The sequence below is a fragment of the Pogonomyrmex barbatus genome, unplaced genomic scaffold, assembly GCF_055798465.1.
Source record: "Pogonomyrmex barbatus isolate J1 unplaced genomic scaffold, ASM5579846v1 scaffold10, whole genome shotgun sequence".
Classification (NCBI taxonomy): Eukaryota; Metazoa; Arthropoda; class Insecta; order Hymenoptera; family Formicidae; genus Pogonomyrmex; species Pogonomyrmex barbatus.
Window position 1 is genome coordinate 3,464,272 of NW_028297099.1, and position 27,576 is coordinate 3,491,847.

General features: G+C 41.4%; 1 protein-coding gene across 3 annotated transcripts in view; it reads right to left on the bottom strand.

Moving 5' to 3' along the window:
- The window catches only part of LOC148937870 (neurobeachin-like), a 123,970-nt gene extending 96,942 nt beyond the window's left edge, over positions 1-27,028 (bottom strand). For 2 of the 3 annotated variants that reach the window (XM_089085520.1, XM_089085521.1), the window contains exon 1: positions 26,634-27,028. In XM_089085520.1, the coding sequence (XP_088941646.1) occupies positions 26,634-26,792 (159 nt within the window). In that variant the 5' untranslated portion in view covers positions 26,793-27,028. The remainder of the gene's footprint in view (positions 1-26,633) is intronic. The other variant, XM_089085522.1, reaches the window with a different exon arrangement.
- Positions 27,029-27,576: the final 548 nt, after the last annotated feature.

Consider the following 27,576-nt stretch of genomic DNA (forward strand, 5'->3'; position numbering starts at 1 on the left):
CAATTCGGATTCGATTATTGTCGCAAGTATAATGTACAAATCGTATAAATCAGAAATTATTTATCGTCGGATTTTCATGGAAATCGAATATTCGTGTTACAACGTGCGCGTCAAAGTGACGTCGTGAGAAAACCGGTAGTACGTTTCCCGCGAGCCCGAAATCGCGAAGCGAATCTAAACTTTTGTTCCGGCGGAAGTTACATCTCGACAGCCTCGCTTCGACGTTACGTTGCGTGGTGTAGCGTAACGACGAGACATTAATTCCGACGTTTCGAGCATTTCGACGGGATCCGTTCCCCGCGGGATAAACGCGGGAGCTCCGGGTGAACGCACGTAATGGCGCGATACGAGCTTTTCTGACGTTTCGAGAGTGGCGCTCGACCATTCGATTTCCGCCAGGTGCATTAAAATCTCTATCAGCCGACGGCTTGTTTATTTACCGCATCGTACCGCAAGAGGAACACACACATACACACACTGACGTTCGCCTTTGTGTTGGTGTATCCATCTCGCCGGATATCGGGCGTATCCTTCAACGAGCGCGGCGAGGAAGCCGCGATTTCTCCGCGTGCGAGCGCGGAGAAACGCGTGATGTAACGCCCGGTCATTCGGCTCATTTGTCACTTAAAGCCGATGTAACTCGGGAGAGATCGCTTCGATTTTTATCCCGACGCGTCGACAGCATTCCGATAAAATTCCCGACTACTCTCGCGAACACGGTATCGATCGATACAGACGAATTGGCTTCGTTACATTTCTGCGTTTCCAGTTGAGGAAAGTAGTGGGACAGGCTTATCGTGTTGTTATAGCCGAGCTTCTTTATTAACACTAAAACGGTAACCTCGTTTCTGCGCCCGTATCGCAACGGTCTTGCGAGGCGCGACACTCCATATGAAAAACCGTTGCTTAAAATTAGAAAATTTAAAAGTATGTCAAAGTGAGATAATAAAAAGAGAGAAATCATTTCAGCGACATATTTTTACTATTTCTTTATTTTAAGGTTGATGGTTTAAATGCATTAAGCTTCAGAAGTGAACGAATGTAGACTTGGAAACTTTATCTTTCAGATAATTTCAATTATACTTTAAGTTAAAAAGATTGGAAGATTTTAAGAATATAAAATATCGAACATTAAATTGAAATTTTATCTAATTAATATATTATAATCAAGATAATGAAATTCAAGTCGTACAACCTTCGCTCACATGCCATTAATTTAAGTAAAACACATCGTTAAATTGCAATTTTGCCAACGTGGGATTAGTATTCGACTCGTGTTAACTTTGCAAATTTCGTGCGCAAGATCGCGAAGTAGTAGAACCCACACTAGCGGATTATTCAACATGAAAATTGGACAAGTCGTCGTCTTAAGACGAAAGTAACTCGGGATTTTGGCGCAAAAGAGCGCTAAATAATTATACGCGAGTGCAACCGCTGCCTGAGTTCCGGAGAACTCGCGAGGATTACAAATACGGGATGCTAATTGGAGCGATCCTATGTATCTTTATTCTCGTCGAGCCGAGCGTCGAGTCAAAACATCGCAAAAACTCAAGATATCCCTTGTATTTAAAGGGGAGCGCCAGTCTCTCTTTTGATTTTTTAATTTTCGACGAGATATGATCAAACTGAAAGATTAAAGCAAGTGTATTATAATTAATCCTCTTCGTAACTGAAAGAACGAACAACATTAAATTGCTTTTCAAATGGCATTAACGAAGAATCTTCCCGCGACTCAAAAGTTTTTTATGCTAATTTGTCATCACTTCGGAACAAATGATTAAATATCGCTCGACGCGCGAAATACATCTTGTCTACTAAGTTCATAAATACTGATGTAATAACGGTAATTCAAGTTTCTGGTGAGCGTGGTATCTCCACTAAATACCGTATCGCTTTTCAGCGAAGATCATCGCTCGGGTTTTATCAGCGACGTATACTCGGAAAGGAATCGCTAGTGAAATGATTACAGCGTCGTGGTCGTGACGAGAATTATGTGAAAGATAGAAGTTCGTAGTAATTGAGTTAGAGCACGGATAGGGCGTTCTATAATTTTAAGATTAAGGCCAAACCCCCGCAAATATAGTCTACATTCAACGATGTTCACACCGACGCAGAATGGGTCACGCCTTCGAGCACACAGCATGCACGAACGACTGTCCCTTGTACCCCAGGTGTATTAGCACTATCTTAATTAAACCCATGCATCCGAGATTATCCGAATCGATTCTACGATTTCCCCGTGTGTTACCTTATTCCCGACATGTTAATGATAATGTATTATACGGAGCACAGTTCAGTTCGTGTCTCTCCACTTATCTCTCAAGTGACATCCGAGAAGGAGCAAATTCGTGTTACGTCACGCGCAAAAAGAAGTACAAGTCAGTTCAAGAAGTATGAGTGATCAAATAAGAGCCATATAAATCTTATAGGCAAATGAAACAGCGCGATAGTAGATGTATTTATTTAATAGTAAGAACGTACTAAATATAACAACTATTAGTTTTTATTACGTGTCAACTAATAATTCAACGTTGCAACAAAGGAGCAGCGTCATTGTTAATATAACTACATCGTGAAAATTACATCGTGTAAAGCACACGAAAGAACGTGACGTGTAACGCGCTTGGGGAAAATATCGGCAAACACCGAGGATCATGGCGCACCCACTCGTACCCGCCCTCTCTCGGGTAACGTTCTTTCTCTCTCAGCCAGCGGATTTCGCGAACGGACTATGTGAGATTAGTGTTTGCGGATCCTGGAGGAGTCCGGCGGAAGCCGCGAAAGGGACTTATCAAAGTCCTTCCGTCTGCGACATAGAAGAAAGGGTGAAGGAGGACGGGAAGGACTTTCATCGGATAAAGTTCTTTGCGGCTTCGGGAGACGGTAGACGGTTGCCGGTGGACCGTTCGCTCGCCCGCCAGGATACGGTGCTGGATATTTCGACGGGCAGTAGATCAATATTATTTCATGAAAGAACTCGCCTCTGGAATCGAGAGGAAACGCGAAGCCGTCTTCGCGCGCGGGTCCTCGTCCATGAAAGATACATGCGACGACGGGCGAGCGCCGACGTGGGCACATACATCTTCCATATAAATGATTCCGTGCGCAGCGGTAACCGGCAGTCCCGGGTCGCGATCAAACAAAGGTGAAAAAGAATCGCTCCCTACCGTGGAACATTGTCCGCGACTCTCCGCTTATATGTCACGCCAATTCGGCATTCGTCCCGCGAAATTGGCGATTCCTGTTGCGACTACGAGTACACCGAAACCATCGACGCTGGACGACGCTGATTTATAATCTGCTCGGGATATGTATTCGTCAATGGTTAAATAAGTATAGGGCAGGTTCCTGCAGAATTCATACAGATCGAACCTGAATATGTCGCAATTTCTGAATTATACATGGACTTTTTATCTGGTAAATTCTGAATTCATAATTTATGCCCGATGAATTATCGAAAAACATTTGTTCTAAAAGTTATTTTAATCACGCGCCCTCATTTTATAGTACGCATATAATGACTATACGTTATTTATAATGCTCAATGAACGTTAAATCGCTATTGCCATTATTATCTCATTTTGACAAGATTAACTGTAATTAACACGTACGTAAATATTTATTGATTGTCACTTTAATGAAATAATGCAGAATTTTATGATCATATAAATTAATATCTGTTAGAAATAAATTTTCAATAATCGTTAAAGAATACAATAATTATTTACTTTCAGAATAATGCAATTATAAATTATGCGAGTACATTATGCACATATGCGGAAAGTAGACGATAAAATTCAGATCCGTCAAAATTCTAGAGATGACTGACACTTCATGCGAGTATCATAAAATTCAAGTTGTAGCAGTTTACGAATTCTTCATGCTTCGAGTTTCCGCTTCTATACGATGTAGCCGAAATGAAAAAGAAGACTCACAATATTCTTCTTGAAAATATTTTTTTTCTCTTTAAAAAAAAATAATAAAATTAGTAAAATAAAAAAATAATAAAATTATTGTCGCATTTTTCGACAATAAAAACGCTTAAAATGATATAATGAAGTTGTATAACAAAACGGTCGTGTCAACACAGAAAGTTCAAGCATGGAATGACATCTGCCTTATCTTCTCTGAGAAGGATACGTAAAATCACTATGGATACTTTACTATGAGATATCCGGAAGTCATATCTTTCGTGAAACGCAAATATAATATATGGCTTATCCAGAGGAGTAAAGAATGAAACTTTCTTTTCATCTCTATCTAAAATGCCGTTGCATTCTTTCAGCATGACTTGCCTTCTGAAATTGATTTCAGATAATCAACAGTAAATTCATCCGAGAAGTTAAAATTAGCATCGAGAGTTTTGGGACACTCTATTAATTTTTGAAGTTTATAAACCCGCAATGTTTCGTAATTACAGGGCATTTCGTTGTAATTACGCAGCTCGTGGGATGCAGGAAATGATACCGCGGTGCAATACACGGCATAATTCATTTTGATGTTATGTTACTCGGCGCTATTATTCCGAGTAGATATAATTAATATTTAACAATTTACTAAAAAGTCAATTTATCTTATAACAAATCTTCGTCGTACGCAATTATTCCTCACATTCTCTTTTAACATGAGACACGTCGACAAATTAAAATTCAAGAATACTATTCCGTAGCTTTAAAGACAAACAGTACATCATTTAATCTACGCCGTTAATTACGAGAGTACATTACGTTACATTACTGTCTTTCTCTCAAGTCGTTATCACACGATTATCCCATGCAAGACAAATGCGAGCCTCTGACTTGATCTGACGGCGTCTGACTCAGCCGCGCTGCATGCTGTCCCCATGCTGGATACTTGCACACAAGGAACATCATGCATCAGCGACAAGAAAGGAGGGATTACCGTAATCATGAAGGATGCTGTAGAATCTTGGCGTCTCAGTTACACACCTCTCTCTAATGACTTTTAAACAGACGCCATCGCTGCCGCGACCTTGTCTACTGTCTACTATTTGTTTTAGCGTACAGATTTCGCGTTTTTTCGCGATTTTCACGCATAGTTTTAACATCCGCTCTTTGAGATTTCCGCTGCAACGCCAGAACGAGCGAATCCGCGTCTCAAGATCATTTTCTTTTCCATTTTCTTTTTATTTCTTCTTTTTTTATCCTTTGTTTTTTATCCTTTCAGCACGGTGCATCCCTCGAAGCTCGACCGTCCGACTTCCGTTTCTCCTTACGTATTTCTTCTGAGAAAACGTTGGCGTTATCAGTCCGCATTTGCACCGTCACGGCGAAGAAACGGCGAGCATTTCGTATTCTGAATTAGTTGTTAGAAGGTTACCGTTGCTTTCCTCAAACGGAGAGTAGATAAGATGCGCATTGAATCGCGAACAGGTACAAATACGAAGGAAAGTTCCTCAGGCATTTCTCCGAGATACGTACGTAGTTGCTAATTGTAAAGCAACCAGCTTTTGGCGAAACTGCGTGCGCAATGTTGAGATTCATGGCTGGTTATTAATGTCATATGTATGAGATCCGCATCTCCGGAACGGGCGAACGTCGGATTAGGAGCTCCGAGATGAGCCGAAATGAAATGGGATTTTTACGGCGAGCGGCTCGAGCGCAAACAGATTTCCTTAAGCGAAAAGCAAATTTTCCCACGAAACGGGAACGTTCGGATACGGGGCGGTTGAATTAATTACGTCGCGCACGAGATGCGTATCGCCGTGGTGGACACATGTCGTTGGCATTTAACCGGAGATAGTACACGAATACAATGTCATCCTACGCATGACTATTAGTCATATCCTCTGCGTGACAATCGAAGCGAAAAGGAACGTACAATCGGGCCGCGCTCCGATGCTCGCATTATCCGTCATCGTAGCCGAAAGCTTCCAACTCAGCTCATCCTTTCATGTAGAGAAAGATGAACGCCCTTTCATTTCCGAGATGAAATTTCTATTGACGATCGACGGTAATGTAAGAGAATGTAATTAACGTAACGAATGAAATTAATAGCTTCATCGTTCGTGTGTGAATTAAGCAGTTTCATAAAGACTTGTGAATGATAAAAATACAATTAATCGTGTTTAGTTTAAAAGCTCCCGTTGAAAAATATGAAGTAATGAGAAATCGTTAAATCGTCAATTTTTAATTTCAATTCTGCGCAGTTGGAAACATTGTCAGCGGAAGGTACGAGATTGTTGTAAAATTTCTATTAAAATTCCTTGTTAGTTTTTTCCGCTTTAAAATAATCTCATCACTTGCGAGACGCGTGCCATTGCTTCTACAGGCGCTTGAATAATTTTACAACAACAAGATGGTATATCGCCATCCATCTCAGTCGGACGAATATTAAACCTCTTCTACTCAAAAACACGCGGGTCGCACTCTAACATTTCATGGAGCGCGATGTCGTATTTTACGGCCGTCTCGTAGACTAGGCGAAATAGGAGTAGCGACAGCGGGATAAAACGAAGAAAAACATGGCGCGAATGAGAGGGGTGCCACGTATCCACGTCAACCCGCTGCGACTCTGAATGACCCTAGCTCGTGCATCGTCGACGTCGGGGGTTGCTTTTTCTATATGCCGTGATACATTCCGCTCGGGGAGCGTAGGCGCGGCGCCGGTTTAGCGACGACACGGTCGATTACATGGCCGCCATTAAAAGCTCTCAAAGGCCTTCAATAAGCTCTGCTTATCGCTTTTCATTCGCTCTAATTGCGTATTATGATGCAATTGCGGTTTACGCGATGCGACGCGGCGCGCCAGGAGGACGTCAAAGCGGCAAACGTAATAACGAGCACTCGTCGAGTGGAGTTGAGCTCGCATTGACACCACGTACGCTATCGGGCGATTGTGAATGCGCGAACGTGAAGCAAGCGGAGATACATCAAGCAAGATTATGTACGATATAATTCCACCGCCAAAGTACGCTGAAGGTTCGAATGGCAGATCCATGGCAACTCGATTCGTGCATTTATGTGACTCAATTAAACACACTTGATTTCGCATGAGCGTCCTTCGGCCCTTTGAGCATCCCCCCGCAATTCGCGTATCGCCATCCCCATACTTGTCCCCAATTATACGAAACGCGCCTCAAATCCCCGATCGTGCGGAGCCACGTTACAGTTTCCTTAGACGGAAGCTACTAACTGCTGGCAAATATCAAAGAACAGATTGCTCCCTCGTTTCCCGGCTGGGAAACGCAAGTGCGAGGCAACGCGACGCACCAGACCAGAGCTGCTTTATGATCCCGAGGGCGCATCCGAGAATTTATCGGGCTCCCAGGTAGGGCCGTAAAACGAACGACATTTTAATACGAGACAAGCGGCCGCATCGCACGTTGCCGGGAGAGGCAACACCGAGATTTTATGGGCGAAAACGAGGGAAGATGGAAATTGATAATCCCGAGAAGTGCGAGGGAAGAGAGCAATCCGTCATTCGGCATCTGAAATCTCATTGTCTCCTTCTTCCACGGCAGCGACGTTGATGTCTCCCATTGTGCGATACATCGTCAAACAATCGTGCGTGAAATGGCATTAACGTCGATGCTGACGCCGTTTGTTACGCCGATAGCTTGTCACTGGGATTGGAAATTTCATGTAAATTGCTCGCGTTTCAACGGTAGCAATAACAATGGAGCCGAACGAATTTTAGTGAAATCCGCCGCGGCGGTCATGGGAAAGTTAACTCAAAGGAAGATAGATCGTGGGGCGGTTTCAAAGGGTACATCGATGAAAGATATTTTCCCGGGAGACCTCTGGCGAAGCGCAGAGAGAGCGACGATGGCGGCGCTTAAACATTTCAATACGGGCTCAAAAATCGATAGATCGATCGCCCTTTATCAGACCGGTGCACCGAAGCTAAACCGATAAGGCGCGAGGAAAAGTCGGTTACGGCCGACTTTTTACGGCCACGGCGGCAGGTTTTATTCCATTCAGCTGTACGGTATTCCCGTTCTACGTAAACATTGAATGCGATTATTGGGGAGCGCCAGTACCCCGGGGGTCTCATGCTAAGGGAAGAATCGGCCGTTGACTCATGTGCCGGTCAGTATACGGCAGACCCTGCCGTTATCCTACCTTCTAGCTACAGAAATATGCAAATGTGGCCCGTATTCCCGGTGGAATATCAAACAGGTATAATGTCGCGGCGAGAGCCGCCTCCTGTACCAGACACTTGCGCATCGGATATATCGACAGTTATCTCATCGGAATCGAGTATTCTTCGCGTCGTAGAGGCTACAACTCCCCATCGTTCGTAACAACAACGCGTATCAACATTCGCGTAAAACGAAAAAGGAAATTCAATATAACGACAATAGATTCCGATGGCAGAAAGCGTCGCGATGTGTACACACATCTCTATCTCCCTCCATTTTCTCCTTCTCTCTCCATCGTTCCCTCTCTTTGAGTGCTCTCGTCATGCGAAGAATTTCGTGGGAACCACATTTTTATATATTCGAAGAAGATCGTACAAAGTCTCAGATGCCTACTTTGTTCCTTTGTATATGCGAAATTTTCGTAGACAAGTGACTCCGAATCGTCGTAAAAATACATTGTCGTTCAACATCGACAAACATGCGCGTGAATGGAGCAAAATAGTGGCTAGATAGATCGATAGAATTTTAAAGCGGTTAATTATATCTACTTTTTACATATATAATAGAATTATGATCTGATAAGAGAAAGAGGAGCTACTCAAATATAATTACTTTTATAATATAATTATAAAAGTTACGATATATAAAGTATTATCAAGATGATGTTGAATGTTTGCCGCATAAAAAAACATCGTTTCCTTTAAAAATTTTTTGAAAAATCCTCATCATGCGTCACTGAATACGTTGGAAATTTTTCGCACAAACTTTTATTGACGCCATCAAGCTTCTTAAGATATTACCCTTCACTAGCTTCGTTGAATCGATCACTATGTCTTTGAAAAAACTCAGGCACCAGTCGCTAAATATTTAGCGTCGAACGGGGCAAGATCAGAAAAATGGAGTTCATTAAAAAGTCTCTCCGAGAGCTTGCTGTCATAGCAACGGCTGCGGTCGTCATGAATGCCCCTCATGGGACTCCTTACATTAACAAATCTTTCTACGCCGTGCCTCCTCGCAGCGCAGAAAATGTTAGGATTATACATCGAACCGTGGAGATTGTTACAATCGCAAGTAGTAAAATGCAGTCGGAAATTCTCTCGAGTACCGGCGCCTCCACAACTTATATTTTCGCAGACAAGCAAGAAATCACGAAATATCTGGAATAAATTCACCAGCGAGTATTGTTTCGCCTCCAGTATGTCGCACGAATTTCTACGCTTTACGGAAGCTTGAAACTACTTTTTAAGACCATCTCGAACTCTCAACTGGCTTTCACAGAAGTGCAACATAAGTGTACTTGAATAAGTGCTTTCCGCGCGAACATCGCCAAAAGAAAATATTTCTAATATCTAGTGGCTGAAATGTTTTACTTTGCGCTTTTGAGAATGTAACAACCGTGTCGTAGGATAACGTCATTAAGCCGAAGAAAAGTTATGAAATATTACAACTTTCGCGAGGCAAAGTAATGTAGAATCAGACCATCCTTAATGTTTTCAAGAAATTCAATAAATCTTATTTTATATATATATTTTATATATATATATTCTTATTATTATAAATATATATATATATATATATAATTTATTATAAATTAATTCTATAAATACATGTATTTTATATATTAACTAAATGTTAGAAAGGAAAGTCTACAAAGGATTATCCGTGATCACGTATATGTCTTCGGCGTGGGAGAGAACGCAGTCTTCCTAGCTCGTAACACTGTTCTTCTGTACTTAACTTTTAATCAGATTAGGGAGCCTCTATCGATAATTTACTCTCGCACGAATTACAAGAACTGTCGAGAAAGACAAGACCGCGAAGAAAAATAAATGCTCTATTATTACATGTCCCATCTGATGTCGTGATTTAAACGTAACATAAATAGCAAGAGTATCAAGAATGATATAAATGAATATGTGTGTTACTTAAAAACAATGAAGACTAAATATATAATTATTAAGATACGTAGAAAAGCAACGAATTGTGCGACTCGAAAAATAACATTTCTAAAAATGGATTTGGACCACTTTCAAAGTTCATATATCGATCTACCGAAATTATCCCGTTACCGTCTGGATTTATTCGCGAATGTTTAAGCCTCGATTTTTCATTGATGATAAAAGCATTGTGGAAAATCGAAGGCATGGCACGAAGGACTCTACAGGCGGATGGATTTTATAACAGCTTTCCGCATTGGCGGTCGAAATAACGTTGTACAGATCGTGACATGCACAGGCCTTTCTCCTCTCTTTTTCTACCTCTCTATCTCCGTCTCTATCTTTCCCACTTCATCGAATTTATACCGGTAACGCATTTTCCACTGCCTCACTTCGCTTGCTTCCGGAAAACGAAGAAATGAAGTTGAATCCGAGAGAAAATAGTGAAAAGGGTGCGGTTTGCGTCGTGGTACTACAGGAGCCGACGTTCTCGCGTGAGCGCCGCATCGAATTTTCAAATTAAATAAGATTGAAAATTGCTAAATGCAGTGTAGAATAAAACAATAGATAAATTTGTAGCATTTAAAGACGATGATAAAAAAAAAGAGGAAATAAATAATAAATAAAAAAGATAGAAAGTAAAATGTAACTGGATATTTAAAGTTTTCAGTGCATAGTTAATAGTATACTATAAAAATATCTTAGAACTTTTGTCGAATAAATGGCAGAAATTTCAACGCTCTAACAATTTGCAAAGCAACGTTAAAGGGTTGCTTTGCGCCAAAGAAATGTCCCCTCTGATTGACCGGTTTCACTCGGAATCAATAGGGCTCGGCCGCTCCCTGCTTTATATTGAACCGCTTAGTATATAGAGCACGTAACTAATACATATACATAAATAATTATAGAGGGATGAAATCTACATATAGAACTTTGTGCAAATTGACTTTGCCATATCATAAGTCTTATTTCTTAAATATTGTGTAAATTTCATATCAGTAGAAACGTTTGCCCGGAATTTTCTCTCTGAAAATATATATATATATTTATATCAAATACCATAAATTAATAAAATAGTGATATCACAAATGCAAGTTGGTAATACAAATTAATGTTACAACGTTTGTTCAGAATTTAGTCAGCAATCTGTAGTCGTAACAATTTTTTTTAACAGTTTTTATTCAGCTCGATAAAATAATTGACCGCGACGACCACAATCGTCTGCCTCTAAAATATAAAACATGCCCTACTTTTCTTTTTTTACGCGATCATCAATTCTCCATTATTTGCGCGAATAACTATCCACCACGCCCTTCGTTACATTACTCAACGATATCAGAAGGAGAAAAACAGGAGATTTCTTGAACCTAAGTGTCCCTATATTTGTTAATTTATTCATTTGTAAAGGCAAAATTATAATCTCGATTATAAAACGGGTACGAAAAAGAAAGAATTAATTTTTATGATTGTTTACGCGAGGTTTTGCTCTTAGTAAAGTGATACAGAAATATTACGTCTAAATAACACGTCTAATAATATTGTTTATTCAAGACAAGCGTAGCTTTTCTCATAATTAGAGCTCCATTCTTGATCCTATTTTAAATCAGATTAAAAAAGGGAATCCGATTACTGATAAATATGATTGAATAAATATTCTTTTTTCTTCAATAAAGTGATTTATATAGAATAGATCATAAAATTTTTCCTTAATGAATCGACATCAGCATTCATTCTTTACTAAGCGTCATATGATCTTGTGAATTTTATAACATATATTAATAGAAAAAGGCTCAATTAAACGTAACAAGCATAATAAATTATCGATCAAATATAAAATATATTTACGCACATCTTACACTTTCACTTTTTTCAGTGACATAACTGTTTCTTTTACTTTAATTTCAGTTCTTTTACGAATACGTGTTCCTAATATATCAAGTTTTATTATTCATCAGATCTTTCTTGTAACATGTTATAATTATTATTTTACAAGTTTGTCATATGAAAAACGATGATCAGGATGAGAGTAGGTTTTCAAGCGTGACAATCTCTATTTACATACAGCGCAAAAGATAAAATCGTGCACGTGTGCATAAACGAAATGAAATTCTCGGCACAATCGAAGTTTGCATTATGCACGTAGTACTTTTTGCCGGAAACTGCACCTGGCGCCTGCAAGAACATCGCGCGTGCGGTTGCTACCTCCTCTACTGAACGGCGCTAAAAAGCGAACGCATCAGTTCCAATAACGACCGTCATTGACATTATAATTATAATGATATCCCATTGTGCATGAATTGCAAAGAATTGGCTGCACTTCTGAAAAGAATCCCGTAATTTTATGCCTGAGATACGTACGAGTGAATTGTATATTTGAAGCGGTTGAAAGCTTTAATGCAAAATTCAAGTAATATCGTTAATTATAAAATTATTATTGTTAAATTATTATTAAAGTTACTATATGTGCCACAAGTTGCCAAGTGTCTTAAAATTAAGTTTCCTAACACACTTTAATTTTTCATATTACATGGGTCGTCGATCTCAAGAATGTAAAATTATCTCTGAAGAGAATCAGATGCAAATAAAGAATAACATTTTCGTTAGATAATGAGCACGGCTCAATCTTGTCTCTTTCGCGTTTATCTTTCCTCGACTTTCGAGGAACGTCGAGGAAAGATAATAGAAAATAGCTTTTGCATTACTTTTATATCGATCCGATATTTTGTGCGACGATACATGATAGATATACGGCCCCGATGGACAATTTGCGGTTCCACGTGTACGTGTCCCAAATTCCGGCTGAGCCGAGCCGCCAAATCGATCCCGATGAAATTTCGAGATGAGGTCGTGCACTTCATGAAATTTTCAATTGAACGGGAAAAACGGCTTTATTTAGACGGTAAGTTCCACTTTCAGAGAAGCTGCATCTCGGGCTTTCCAGGCGAGTCATTGACCGCAACCGCGCGAGAAAAACCGCGCGGTGGGATCGCGCATGATTTTTCGTTCCGCTCTCTAATGGTCACGTCTGAAAGAAGGATATGCGGCGGGTAACACGAGACACATTGAAAGCCGCGTTTGCGTCCCGCGTTTGTCCAGAGTCGCTATCGCGACTCCCCATACAGCGTGTGGTGTCGAACTTTTTCCCAGTTGCGGTGCAACTTTGCCTGCGCCCGATAGACAACCAGCGGCATGTCGCGCGACATCGTTTGAAAGCTTATACACGCCACGTTCTCGAGAACGGGGAACATCGAGCGATCGTGTGTGCACGACGAGATTTTCTACCTCGACGAATGTATCTTCGTCGAAGACGACACCATGCGCAATCGGGGAAACGAAACGTCACATCGTTCTTGTTTTTCGATATCGTCACGAGGGCGCGGTTCACGATGTCGCAATTCGACAACGTTCGCAGTGCAGCGTGAAATTGGAATTTCCGCGCCTCAAAAGGCCGGCCTCGAGCCCCTTTACAACGGGCACGATCGAAACGCGCGTCTTGTCATTCGGCTGACATCAACGGTCAGTTCCGTTCCGTGTGTGCCTTTACGATCGATCGGCCGCTGTAGCGAGCTTAATGTATACACACGAAGCATGTACGTTTCCTCTGCTATTCGTGTCCAACTAGACCTGTATCCGCAGCCGCATTCCACATGCAGGATTCGCTTTTCAGTTATATCACACCGTTCCTATAAGCCCGTTTCGGTTAACGCCCGATTATTTTGTACACAGGATATTTAATTAGCGTGCGCCATTACCTGATCAAATTTCGAGAAAATATCGCAGAATGTTTAATTAAATGTGAACGAGTATAGAGTATCGAATTAAACAATAAAAGACCATGTGGACCGTCGAAAGATATTTAAGAAGAGCAGCGTGAAAAACGCGTTTTACGGAATTATTGTATAAAATAATTTTATATAAAAATTTTTTACAGAGAGAGAAAAGAGTAGATCCGTATAATCCATTATATATGGATCTAAGCACGTATCTTTCTCGGATATATATGCAACTGACATAGAATTAAGTGATTATCTGGGAAATCTATAAGTGGCAAAGAGAGCGCGAATAACGCGCATTTGAGATAGCGAGCAATGATTATTTCGAGAACAAGCTCGCGCTTACTCGCGTGTTCGTACGAACTCGCGCCGGATTACAGATGCAAAAGGCTTATTTACGAGAGATGCGACTTGAAAGGCCTCCGTCTTCCGGAGTTTAACGGGAGGGAGAGAGAGAGAGAGAGAGAGCTTTACCTTTCTCTGCGCAACGTGCCATTCCTCATCGGCCTTTGGAATTAAATCCCGGCCACCTTCGCCCCATCCCCTCCGGACTTTCAGCCCACGAATCACGCGAGAGAGAAACGTATTTCCCGACGTGAGAGATACGTCTCTGACATGCGGCTCGCTTTTTTGGCGAGCGTAACCTTGCACCTCGTGTGTGTACAGGCGATCGACAGCAATGCCAATAATCTCTCGTGTCTCGTCGCTCTACGTGCACGTGCCGCGACCAGAATATTTGCCTGCGGTGCTTTTTCTCTTCCCATCTCGAAATATTATCCGGGCGACAGCGGATGTACGTCGCATATATCAGTCTGGCGTTCTATGCGCTCTATGCGACATATCGAAATCTCCTTACATCGTGAATTCGAGTGCGGTGTATACCACGACGGAAGTGCCCCGCGCGTATCGTCAAACCATTTTCGCACAGCGCCGACATCGAGAGTCGAGCCTCTGCACTCGGAAAGCGATTACAGTCCTTCAATAGCGAGACGACGTCGACACGCTATATCTGACCGAGCGGTATTGCGAGACATTTATCTAATACTTTCCCGAGAGAAGAAAAATGATTTAAAATGACCGATTATACTTTATTGCTACGTTGTTGTAATATCGATATCTTGAAACTAGGGCAACCGATAGTACCCCGTGATTCATAGGAGGAAGAGCGAATATCCTATGTGGCTGGCTATATATTTCTTCCTCCACTTTCGAGTTATGGGACAATATTAGTTACGTTATTTCATTTTATGCTCTTTGACGTATTATCGTTCTAAAATTTCGACGATCTCCGAGGATGGAATGCGTCGCATTGTCGCTCCACGAATGCGAATCGTTTCATCATCGGACGGCAATTTTATACCTAGTACACGACGGGAAAGTTACGATCTGTCGATCCGGAAATTGGAAAGGCGTAAAAATGGGACGGCGCTAGGGATGCATTCTGCAATCCCTCCCGCCCTCGTAATCAAAATCACGAAAGAAGTAAATTATCTGTCGTTTAAAGTATTGACGTTTCGGTGTTCGCTATAATTCACGAGGGCGCTATTTTCTGAACAGTAGTTCCTGGGTAACTTGCACAAAAGACTATAAATTACCGCGCCCGGAATCTTCACTCGGCGGGGTTTTAACACCGTTCCATGTAATCCATCAGGGCGCATAGCGGCGCGAATACTCCAAATAAATATTTTCGCGAGGATGTCATTTTACATAAATTCCGTAAAATGATTAATCGAGTACGGCCGGATATGTCGAATTCTCGTGGAAGGTCGATGCATGTGATCTGAATAAATTATTGTCCACGCGTACGACACGATGGTTTAATATTCGAGGTACGATATGTCAGCGATATCGATGCGCGAACCTACCATTTTATCAATTATTATTTTATGCAAATGTTAACACTCTGATTAATCTTTCATAATGCGATGCGTACATGAACCGGATATTACTAGGACGAATGGATGGAGTATCTAGGATAAGTTTGCGGAGCAACAGATTGTAGCGCTTCCGGAAAAATATCCACTACCTGTCTGCAATTATTTTCTATAATCCAGCAATGACTCACAACGTATACCGCCGGCGATAAATAATGTGCAAGAGAACTAAATGTGTTTCCACTATTCGCAGCGATGCTTGCATTTCACCCTTATGATACCTCTACCCGCAACTTCCGTGCAGCGTCTTTCATACCGCCATATTATTAATGTCCTCGATTTAACCAGACAAGAAATTACTGCGACACAAAGACCTCAGAACGCCTATATCACAGATTCCATCGACATTCTTGTACGGACCCTTTTACTTGTGCGTAAATCGCACGGAATGTAATAACTTTTTATTTCTTCATGCGTTTTATCATTTTACCCGCAATAGGATTGGAGTATTAAACGCTTGTACGCAAGGACCAAGGACATCGCAAACGTCATGGATCAGAAAATTATCATAAAAATATTTTCAAGCTACATATGATTTCTTAATGAAAGAAACTTTGCGTCATGATGAAAGAGACAACGCGAATGAATTATCTAATTAATTAAAGCGGTAAATCAGGAAGTCTTATATAAATAAATTAAAATTGTATGATAAATCTTTCTTGTTCTTTATAATGTAGATATTCTTATATTACAGTTGTTGCATTACATCATTGTCTTTGTGCATAATCAAAGGATTGCGATTTAATTAAACGTCAAGTATTCTTGATTTTTCAAAGTGCTTTGTTTGATCTTACGGTATCGTTGGAAGTCGTTCAAGTCGCGTGTTCTATTGTATGCCCAGACACATGCACATCTCTTCAGAGTGTCTCTTCGGATATAGGTAATAGCCACCGAGGCTTCGCACCATCGACTTTGAACATTCGTTTTTGCACCACGTGAGCCACGTCGAAAACGCGACGAAATTGCCGCAAGAACATCTGCAAAAAGCTCGCACGATACGACAGTCTGTCCTAGCCAATTTAGAAAACACAAAAGCGAAAGATAAATTTTGCGTCTCTTCCCGTATCGATTTCGCAGACATCGAGAAAGTGATTCTTCTTCGGTTATTAGTCAATATTCTGGCGAATAATCCTATTAGTATTTCCCTTTAAAAGGGTACAATGTACAACGAGCGAGATTAATCGAATGATATGAAAGAAGCTATTTTTCAAAGGCTCTGACTCGACCTGAAGGAACCCTTGAAATTTTCATGTAAACCTTCAAGCGAGGGAAAGTTACCGTGGAGAATTCACCTGGAAGCATGCCAAACACTTCTCCAACATTGCAGCGACATCGAACGCAACTTTTCTAATAAGAGCATCGGCCCTGGGATAGCCGGCAGTGTAATGTAGAACATATTCCAGTTCTTGTTCCACAGGATATACTCTCATTTGCAATAAACGATAATTCGAAATTCCTGAGAGGGTCAATGGTTCGAGGTTTCATAGGTGGCCGCCCGGTCAATGTCTATTAAGACCAAACCTGGAGCGCTCCGAAAAATTGCTTCCCATCGGGTTTCCGACCTAAACCGCAATGTACGACCGATGCAATGTTGCAGATATACCTATATGAAACTCTCCAATCTTTGGCCTTAAACGGCGAAAAGGCTACGATAAATGCAGATGGATCCGCGCCAGCAGCTTTTGCCGTTGCAATGTCATTGCTCGCAATTCTTCTGCCAAATCTCTTAAACTTCGATACATATTTTTGGGGATAAACCGTTGGACAGAGGGATTTACACGGAGATATCAGAAACTTTTCTCTTCAACAATAAAGTATAAAAATAACTGTTCCTCTCCGAATAGCGCGAACGAACTTTCCACGATAAATATATGTATATATTAATCCATAATACTCTTTTTCCCCATTGTATAATTTTTTTTGAAAATCCAAACCATTGACGCCGAAAACAAACAATTAAACCTCATAAATGTATTTGGGTTAATGTATCCATTTATAAATGGAAAAAAAATCATAATATACAGATATTTATTTGTTCTTCACCCACAATTTATTAGATAAAATCGAAATATACATTTTGCAATATAAAACACAATAAACATAGATTGTAAAAAGCCCGAAAAGAGAATATTATGTGTATATATTATGTGTTACGTATCGCACGCCGTGTGTGCGCCCATGTGTCGAAAGCATCGATAAAACGTTATCGTCAATTTTAATTCCGTTACGAAACAATGGTGCGTTAGCGCGTTTGCGGGCGTACGTATAATTCTGAGACTCTCCCCGCAAATATACACGACGGCGCTGCGGCGTTTCGAGTATTGAAACAACAGGATCGAGTTCTCGAGTAATGGCACGTTATTGAACATCGGCTCGTGAGTATCGTCATCAGTGAAGCTTACGCATCACCGGCCATCCTTTGATACGTGCGCTTCGTTAATTGTGAAAAACGAAGTTATTGGATATCTCGTTTCGCGTAATGCCAATAGCTTCCCCTCCCCCTCCCCCCCCCTCCCTCACGGCTTTGAAAAGCGGAGGCTGAACGTTCAATAGTCCCTTCATCTCTTCGCTACTAACTACCGTCGTCCCTTTCGGTCTCGACAATGAGAGGCAGAGGCGTTTACATCCCCGCTATCTCTCGTTTGCCGGGAGTTTTCCTACCTCCTTGAGCAGGCATTGATATCAAGATACGCCGATACGAATCGGCGATTGTTGCTGGAAATTACGGGAGACAAGGAGCGCCTTTCTCTTCTCAAAGCACTCCTATCTGCGGCCATTTTCTCGCTTGTATCTCTTAAAAATACAAACCTGTAATGTGACATTAATGACATGTTTTACAGAATGATAGAACAGAAACAACGAGATTTAATCAATCATCGTCATATAATTTGGACCATTAATCGTACAAGGGATCTACCGATGTTCAGGAGCGATGTTACGTGATTATTGTATGATTAATAGCAGGAAAGAGTGAATCTAATTGGATACATGGTAGCTCACTAAGAATTCATACTCAAGAACCAATCGCCAATTAATGAAAAGCGATTATTTCCCTTGAAGGGATTAATTTTCAGCTAATTGATTATTGGTTTCAGAAAAACATCAGTTCTTATTAACGCAACGATACTCGTTTATTCATACAGACAACTGCTATAAAGAGGTCTTCTCCTTCGCATAATTAACAAACGGATTTCGCATCGATTAATACGCCGTTTTAGGTAATATAAATAAGTACACGTACATGGATGCAGGCATGCAAGATAGATCGCTGATATATTCAAGCACCGACTCGATCGGTGTCAACCCGCGTACAGTCATACGAAATCGAAGATAAGCACTCGCGAAACATACCGTCCCGCGAGATTATCGCGATTAAATCCGTCGTATCGATAACGCTTATCACTCAGCACGACCGCCTGCGTCTCCGGGGAGAGAAAGAAGGAGAGAGATATACACCGATATAAGAGCGGTGGTTATCGATACTTTGTCGTACATGAAATACGGCCAGTTATCGTTAAATCGTAATTAATGAATCGACGAAATTACGACGAACGCGAACAAACCGTTGAACCGTTGGTGCTTCTACAACAAATACACGCACGGGATGAAAATTAATGGATAGAATAATCCCTTTCATTAATCACATTATGCTGCAGTCCCTTCGCGAATGAGGCTCGACGCACGCTGCGCCGTAACCCCCGGCGAAAAATACGTTTAATAACAATTCTTTATCACTCCTCATCAGGATGGAAAGGTCCGTCCTCTCGTCCGCTAAAATTAAATTTTTAGCTGTACGGTGTCGGCCAAAAGTGCGCGCTCATTAACGATATCCTTCGCGAGGGAATACACCGCCTTGCAAAACAGCGGCCGTGGAAGAACGATAATTTTTAACTTTGCATCATTATTCATGCGCGGTTCATCCCATTATCTTAGCTATTTGCCGTGTCATTGCATTGTCCGCCGCCGTTGTGCGGAAAATCGTGCGACAGCGTTAGCATTAACTTTATATACAGGACCGTGGCGTTGACATGTCGGCCGTATTGTCACGGTAAACACAAGGCTATTGCCAAACTATGCTTACGCGACGCTTATGATTTGATAATAGCTTAATGCTTGTATAGACGTATGTGCTGTGAATACAGCACACGGCGTCCGCTATGCAACCTGTTACCGCAACCGCAATTAATTTATCAAGTTAAGACGCAGTTATGTCATCGTCGTTCCAACACCAGTCATGCCACTTCATGTACGCAGGCGTTGCGCATTTCGCTTTTCTTGGCTATATCTAATAATTAGCCGACGTTACACACTCGCGCGGTTAAACGCTCTAATTTAGATAGAGTCCAGTGCTTATCAGCTGCTTGTCCTGAGTGACAATAGAAAATCACAGACGGGAGAAACATTTTCTTCCCTCTGGATATAATAATTTAATTAATAACACATGTTTGTATATTCCCCTTTCGAATCGACTGCAGCGATACCGTGTTACATGGACGAATTTTCTGCACTTTTACGTCAACTTTTACGTACGCGTGCATCGCAAAACGAGAAGGAACGAGAGAACGAGAAGGAAAATTTAATTTACGGACTCGTTAGGTGCTCGCTCTTCATTGCTTGCTCGTACGCTGATACTGACAGTACGTAGCAAGTCCGGTAAACATTCCCGAAGAGAATTCGCCGTGCGCGATTTTAATATTTCATAGCCGAAGCTATCGCGAAAACGGATCTGAATGAAGATATAATCAACGGCTGGGCGACACGCAAAGTCACGCCTATGCGTTATAGAAAAGAAGCAAATCGTGTATCCCGCCGACAAATATGACGGTGAATACGTCGCTTCGATATCATACACTATCTGCCGAATCGTTCGTTCGGGGTATGACGAAAAAAATAAAAAGAGTGGAAGAGGAGCTTATCTCTTCGCGATAGATTCGCGAACTTTTAAAACATTCATGTAATCGAATATACATATGAACTTGTAAATCTAGTATGCAACTAGCAATCTAGCATGCTAGTTATGTTAAACATTTTCCTGAAGGAATTATTTCGTGACGTAATCGATGATATAAACGTTACTCTCATTGTGATTTCAGCCCGCGTCGACATCTGTCGATTGTGCTTGTCGATCGTTCCGCGCTGAGAGACAAACAAGTGTGCAGCCCATCATCGAATCAATTAATAAACATTTCGCTGGGTTAACTAAAGATTCATCACATTAATGCTTCGTATGTATAAAGTATTCGCGTCGCCGCAAAATCGCGATTAGCATAAGTGCTGGTCAAATTGCGCGAACTAAATCGGTATATATAGTGCTTAATGATACAGCGGTCAGACAACCATTACAAAACAATATTATTCGCGGCGTGCATTTGACGATCGTGTTTGGATTGACGTTATTCGTAGCCGGTATGTCAATTAACGCTTTTCGATCGCATTTGTTGCGGGATGGGAAATATTGAGTTAACGATATTGCGCACATTCGTCGCGAGTGATTGCGATCAAAGCTTCGATAAAATCGTCGTTCTACTGATAAAGTTACCAAAATAAATGTATTAATAATGTTCACTATCACACATATGCGATAGAAACTTCCCAAAAGTTTCACCCCCCGTTGGAAATTTAATATATTGCAATTGTTACAGCCATTCCATTATTGTTTCAATATACTGCAATATTTTCTATGAAACATGATGTATTTACCTAAGATATTTATCTAAATATGCATGTGTGTGTGTGTGTGTGTGTGTGTGTGTGTGTGTGTGTGTGTGTGTGTGTGTGTGTGTGTGTGTGTGTGTGTGTGTGTGTGTGTGTATTAAATGTGTATATGGGTGTATTCCGCATTTTATTTTTTAAAATGAGATTTCACAAGCAAATGTAAATTACGTGGCGTTGCGTAAAGGGAATGGATGTTGAAATAGACGTGGGAATTAAGTTATCAAAGCGGCGCGCTGTATCATCACGTAAAAGATAAGATCGTATCAGCTTGTACTAATTTTATCCTTATATTTTATATTTTATATTTTATATTTTAAGTCATGAAATCGCATTATATTCCGCAGACTATCTACGGGTGAAGCTGTTTTATTCCCATCCGCCCAGCGCGTTTGCACGCTTTTTCATTTCCGTGTGAAACGAGATTTTGAAAATTTAACGCTATTTACATTTCTATCATTTACGCCCATTGGACAATTTGCGTCGGCCGGTGCGCGAACGTAAATGCGCGCATGTCGATCATGTCGCATGCATGAACGGAATCAGCGATCGATAAATATAGATCGCAGACGGTACACGAGTAGAAACCGGCGATAGACATGACGATAGGTGAATCCTCGGCTCTTGCAATCTACGTCGGAATCTACATTTCCATTTATATGGAAATTGCAAAATCACGCTTTTGTCCGATCAATTAGCGATGGACTATCGGTACGTGAAATCGCGGATATCGCCTATTCGACCGGGGAGGGACTCTGCTTTGCTACGACAATCTGCGCAATCCATTATCGCGAAAGATTACGGCGGGGAACGCGAATGTAAAACGATTAATATCGGCGCCGGTCGCGAGCATGATACATCGCTTGGATGTTAAGTGATTCAAGAAACGGACGATGAACAAACATACCGACCCGCGTGGTTTGTTATCGCCGTCCCCGCACACTCGCGTAATTAATTAAAAGAATCGATGGCGGAGAGACGTGAGACGAATATAATTACGACGTAAAAATTGTGTCAAGATGCACAGCGACGTTAAAAGTATCATAAACGAGAATAACTGTCCATCACGTAACTCTCCTTCTCTCTATCTCCTCTTTTCTCTCTGATTAATAACAAAATGTATCGTTAAAACCGCATCAAAAGTCAGAAAATGTTATAATTGAAAACACGTATCGTTCGTGTGAAATTATCTTTCTCTCTCTCTCTCTCTTTTTCTCGCTCTACTTAACGTCGGAAAATAAGGAAAACATTATTTTAAGTATACGATAGGTTTTTATTATAGATGACTGAAATATTGCGGAAAACTTTATCCCGCTATCTCTTTAGCTTAATAACCGAGCTATCTTAATAACCGATGGCCGAGTAATGAAAATACTGTTAAAGCGCATAATTTCATCTTCATAATATAAGATTAAAGGGTAATTATATATGAGATAAGATCATAAAACGTCACAAACTTTATTATGTACTACAGTTTGATGTTTTCCAATGCAACAATAGACATCACGAGTATAAATGTTTTATTAAAACTTACTAAATCGAGGCAAGTAAATACACGCTGCCAAGACAAACCCAAGTTGAAAGCAAGTTTGCATGTAGACGATATGCACCGCCAAATCGATTAACACCGACTGCACGATGGTCAAAGCAACATGCACGCAGCAAAACTATGTCATAAGCATAAATAAAATATTTCGTAGAAAGTGACTACGGGGGCGCATAGACCAACATGGACAACAATGATATGGAATACGATTGGAATAATACCGCTGTGATGAATAGCAGTCGCGAATTTCCATCTAATTACTCGCTGACATCCATCGTATCGATCAAACCAAATATATGCCTATGTAAACGCATTGCATCGATTTCCGATGTTAAACTACTCTCAATCGCTGACAAAGTAGCACATTAAAGGAACACCTTCTCCTAACTCTTTGAAAAAGATAAAGCGCGTATAGAAAAAAGAAATGTGAAGGATATTAAGATGTATCGTTTCAACATAAATTTTCTTATCGCGTTGACGTAACTGTTATTGTCACAATTATCTTTTTCATTTCATATAAACACAAATATAATAAAATTTAACATTATCTGTTTCAGTGATAAAGTATTTATTTAAAATTCATGACAGTGAATTTTAAATATTATTTATCTAACATGATAGCGTTTTCATATATATAATATCACGTTCTAAGAAGACCATTGATTAAAGTTTCTTACATATGAACTGCAAAAATAATCGTGAAGTGTACGATATGATATTCCAAGCTTTTAAATCGTTACACAAGCTTTTAAAAAATAAATAATCTAAACAAGTAACTCTGAAATAATTTAAATAATAAAACATGATTGAAACGCTTAGTTACTGACGTTTAATTTTTATATTATCAATATAACCCGCTAAATATCACTGAATTTATTATAACAAGTTGTTTCTGTAATATTACATAGTACAAATGTTATTTGAATATTCCAATTGTTAAAATTACAGGTAACGCGAAACTCGCGCGTAATTAAAGCGGAATTTTACAAAATAGTTACGTCATGTTAACAGGAAAACAATTGTAAAAGAATTACCTTTCACCTTTATACAAATTGTAATAAAATAATTGATTATCAAGTGGACATTTTAATCCGGCTTTCCAATCGGATGTTTCATATGCATATACCGGATGTGTAATAACCTAATATGTTCACAAACTGCGTCCGACCATATGAAGCAGCTCGGGGCCATAGAATTAAATGCCGTAGCTTATGCAACGGTATATCGTGTAACGGCGCTAACTAATTCAGGGTCGAACAAATTCGAAACTTCACTGCTCGATAGCCTTCAAGACGATCCCGCTGGTCTTTACATCGCTTGTTAATAACCACTAATGACAATGCGATCGTTATTAATTGGCGACAAATGTGCAATCGTGAGAAATAAATGTTGGTTGTGCGCAGAAAAATATCGAGAGAGAGAGAGAGAGAGAGAGAGAGAGAAAGAGAGAGAGGAAAAAAGCAAAATCCGTGTGTGCGAAATATATTTGAGATCGATAATATGGAATATTCAATTGATGTCGCAAATGTTTTGCGAAAATACCAGCTGGAAATGCTACATGTACGTTCGCAGCGCGTAACACGCATAATTCAGAAATATTGGTAGCGGATGTAATATTAGTAAATTTACCGTCCTATATTCCGAGCTCGCGCGTGTTATTATCTCCCTGTACGTGTCCCCACGTACTTCGAAGTATCCACATCGGAACGACTGCGAAATAAATACTTCGGTCAACCGGTATCAATTGCGATGACGACAACAAAATTTTGTACGAAGCGAGCGAAACAGCGCGCATAAATAACGCACGGCAAACGTTCTCTGAAACGATCGTCCGGTACGCAGATTGGAGTTTTATTAAACGTTATAATTAAAGAAAAATGTCACGGGAACTTCGTTCCGCGATTAAGCCTTCGGAGCGCAACTTTTTTTTGAAACTTGATAAAAACCGCGTAGAGAGATTTTGCGCACGCTTTGTACGCGGTGCTTCTTCAAAGAGGAAGGTGCTCCACTTGACGCGAACGACCCACGTCCTGCCACGCGCTTAAGAAGCGCTATATCGAACCGGGTTAAATATAAGCATAAAAGTTATATACGTGAGAGCCTATAAGTCCGAAGGAACACGCGTGTTCCGAGGAACGAACGTCGGCGTCGATGATAACGCGGTGACTTTAAACGTCGCTCACAGCCGTCCCGACGCGGCCAATCGTTAATCGGCGCCACGTGCGAGATATTTGCGGTCGAGTGCTCCGTGAAACGTTCGCGTTCGTGCATGCTCCGATCTATCCACGCCAGAAGCACATCATCGAGATGACGAGACCCAGCGCGATAAATGTCGCAGGGAGCAATTCGATGGAGAAGCTGTTCGGCGAGAGATATTCAGCATGAGGAGACGATTCATCGCGATCGCCGATAAGAAGGAACGTCGCCTACGATGTTACGACGTCGACGGTAGCCACCGTAAAATTCGCGTAAGCGCGACGAAATCGCGTTAGAACCGAAGGCTACGAGTAAAGCGATCGCTGCGGGCGATAAAACTCGTCATTTCTTCCTCGGGAAATCCCGTCGTTCCCGAATATTTTCATCGATAATAAACATACATCGTCGTCGTCGTCGTCGTCGTCGTCGTCGTCGTCGTCATCGTCGTCATCCACTCCGAAAAAACTCGGCGTGGGCTGACCCGTGACGTCACGAATCCGCGACTCATCCGCATTTGCAAACGTGACAATTACGCCTTGCGTAATTACCGCGGCCTCGCCGCGCACGCAACCCCCACGTTTATCGCCCACCGTAGGCCGTCGGATTCTGGCGTCTGTTTGTCCATTACGGCGATCGATGTTATCGCGCGTTGATTATCGCACGACACATTTCGCCGCTAAATACGCGACACGATCCGCGAGGTATGGCCTTCCGCCGAGGCGGAATAATACCTCGGACAGCGAAGCGTCTCGATTTGGCTTAAGTGACTAATGAAGCGGCAAGTTCATTAGGCCAAGCTTATTTCATTTCGTTATCTATCATCATAATAAATCATCATCGGAAATATATATATATATATTTTTTTTTTTAAATCCAACAGATAACGTGAAGTACAATATTTAAATAAATTGCAAGTGAGAAATATTTCGCGCAAATACGATACATATTCGGAGCAGAGAGTTCCGAGTTTACATTTGCTCGCAGGAAAGAAAGATTGCGCGCGCGGAGAACAGCGATTTAACATAAAGGTGAGGCTATGTTAATAAACCGTCCCAAGGCTCGCTCGCTCATTCATCGCTAATGAAACAGACGACATATCAAGTCAATTAGGAAAATCACGCGGTCTGATGCAACGATCCATCATTTTCCTGATCGAAAGGAAGGGATCGTACGATCGATCTCATCGAGGAAAATTCTCGCGGATGAAAAGGATCCTGACGTGTGCATGCAGACAGGTCAGGGAAGTTTGACAGTTCAGCTGTCACATCGAAAGCGACGGGCGTCTCGACGTGGGCGGCGGAAATTGGCGGTCTAGAGCGAAATCGAGGAGACGAGACGGACGGCGACGACGACGACGACGGCGACGGCGACGGCGCCGGGCTTCGCTCCCGACCTCGGCCCGCTCCGTCGGCCGACGCGCTTACAACTCACCAGGTGTAGCACGGTGTTGACGACCTCCCGATTGGACACCTGTCCCACCTCGATCAGGCCGATCAGCACGGCGAACTTGAGGCTGTCGTTCATCGCCATCGCCACCACCTCCTCGGGCCGCTTGATGTCACTGAACGGCGGGCTCTTGAGGTCCGCCATCGCGACGGCGTTTTACGCGACCGCGACCGCGCCACGCGTCCACACTCGCGAGGTTATAACCGGGGATTCTACAATCCGCTTCGCACGAGGTTACGGTCCTATCAACGGGAGCGTTTCGCCGTCACATGATAATACAACACAAATTGATCTGCCATGTTAGAAAGTGAGCACTGTTGTGAGGGGCCTGCCAGCCGCGCCGGCCCGAATGTTCCTAGGCGGCGACACACCGAGTCACGCGAGGCACGCCGGCGCTGCCAAACGCCCCGGCGTCGCGACGGCGCTCGGCGCGGCGCGGCGCGACGCGGAATTTACGAGCGTTCGTCGAGCCTCGACGGTTTGCTTGCGCGATAATGATTCTCGTTGATTAATTTTTAATAGAACGCTGGGACTTGTGCGCACGTTTAATTCTTTTCTAATTTCGATATTGTTGACGTAATAAAGTCAAACGATACAACAAATAAATGATATGACAAATAAAGAGGGAAAAAACTCATCGTACAATAACAGATGCGTTATCTATGTCCCTTGGAATTGCGTGATGATTCAACTTTTCTGACTTTAAAAATTCATTTCTGAAAATGTTAATTGAGGAATTGTATTTCAAAATTTATTGCCAATACTGAAAATATGTAGTTTGCGTTACATACATTTATAGACTTTCACTATTGGCAGTAAATTTTGAAACAGGACCTTTTTCCTCGTCGCTTAATTAATCTTTAGATTATTTGTTCAAAAAAATCTCTGCTCTGGAAATTGAAGAATTTACAATAATCAATTTATAATC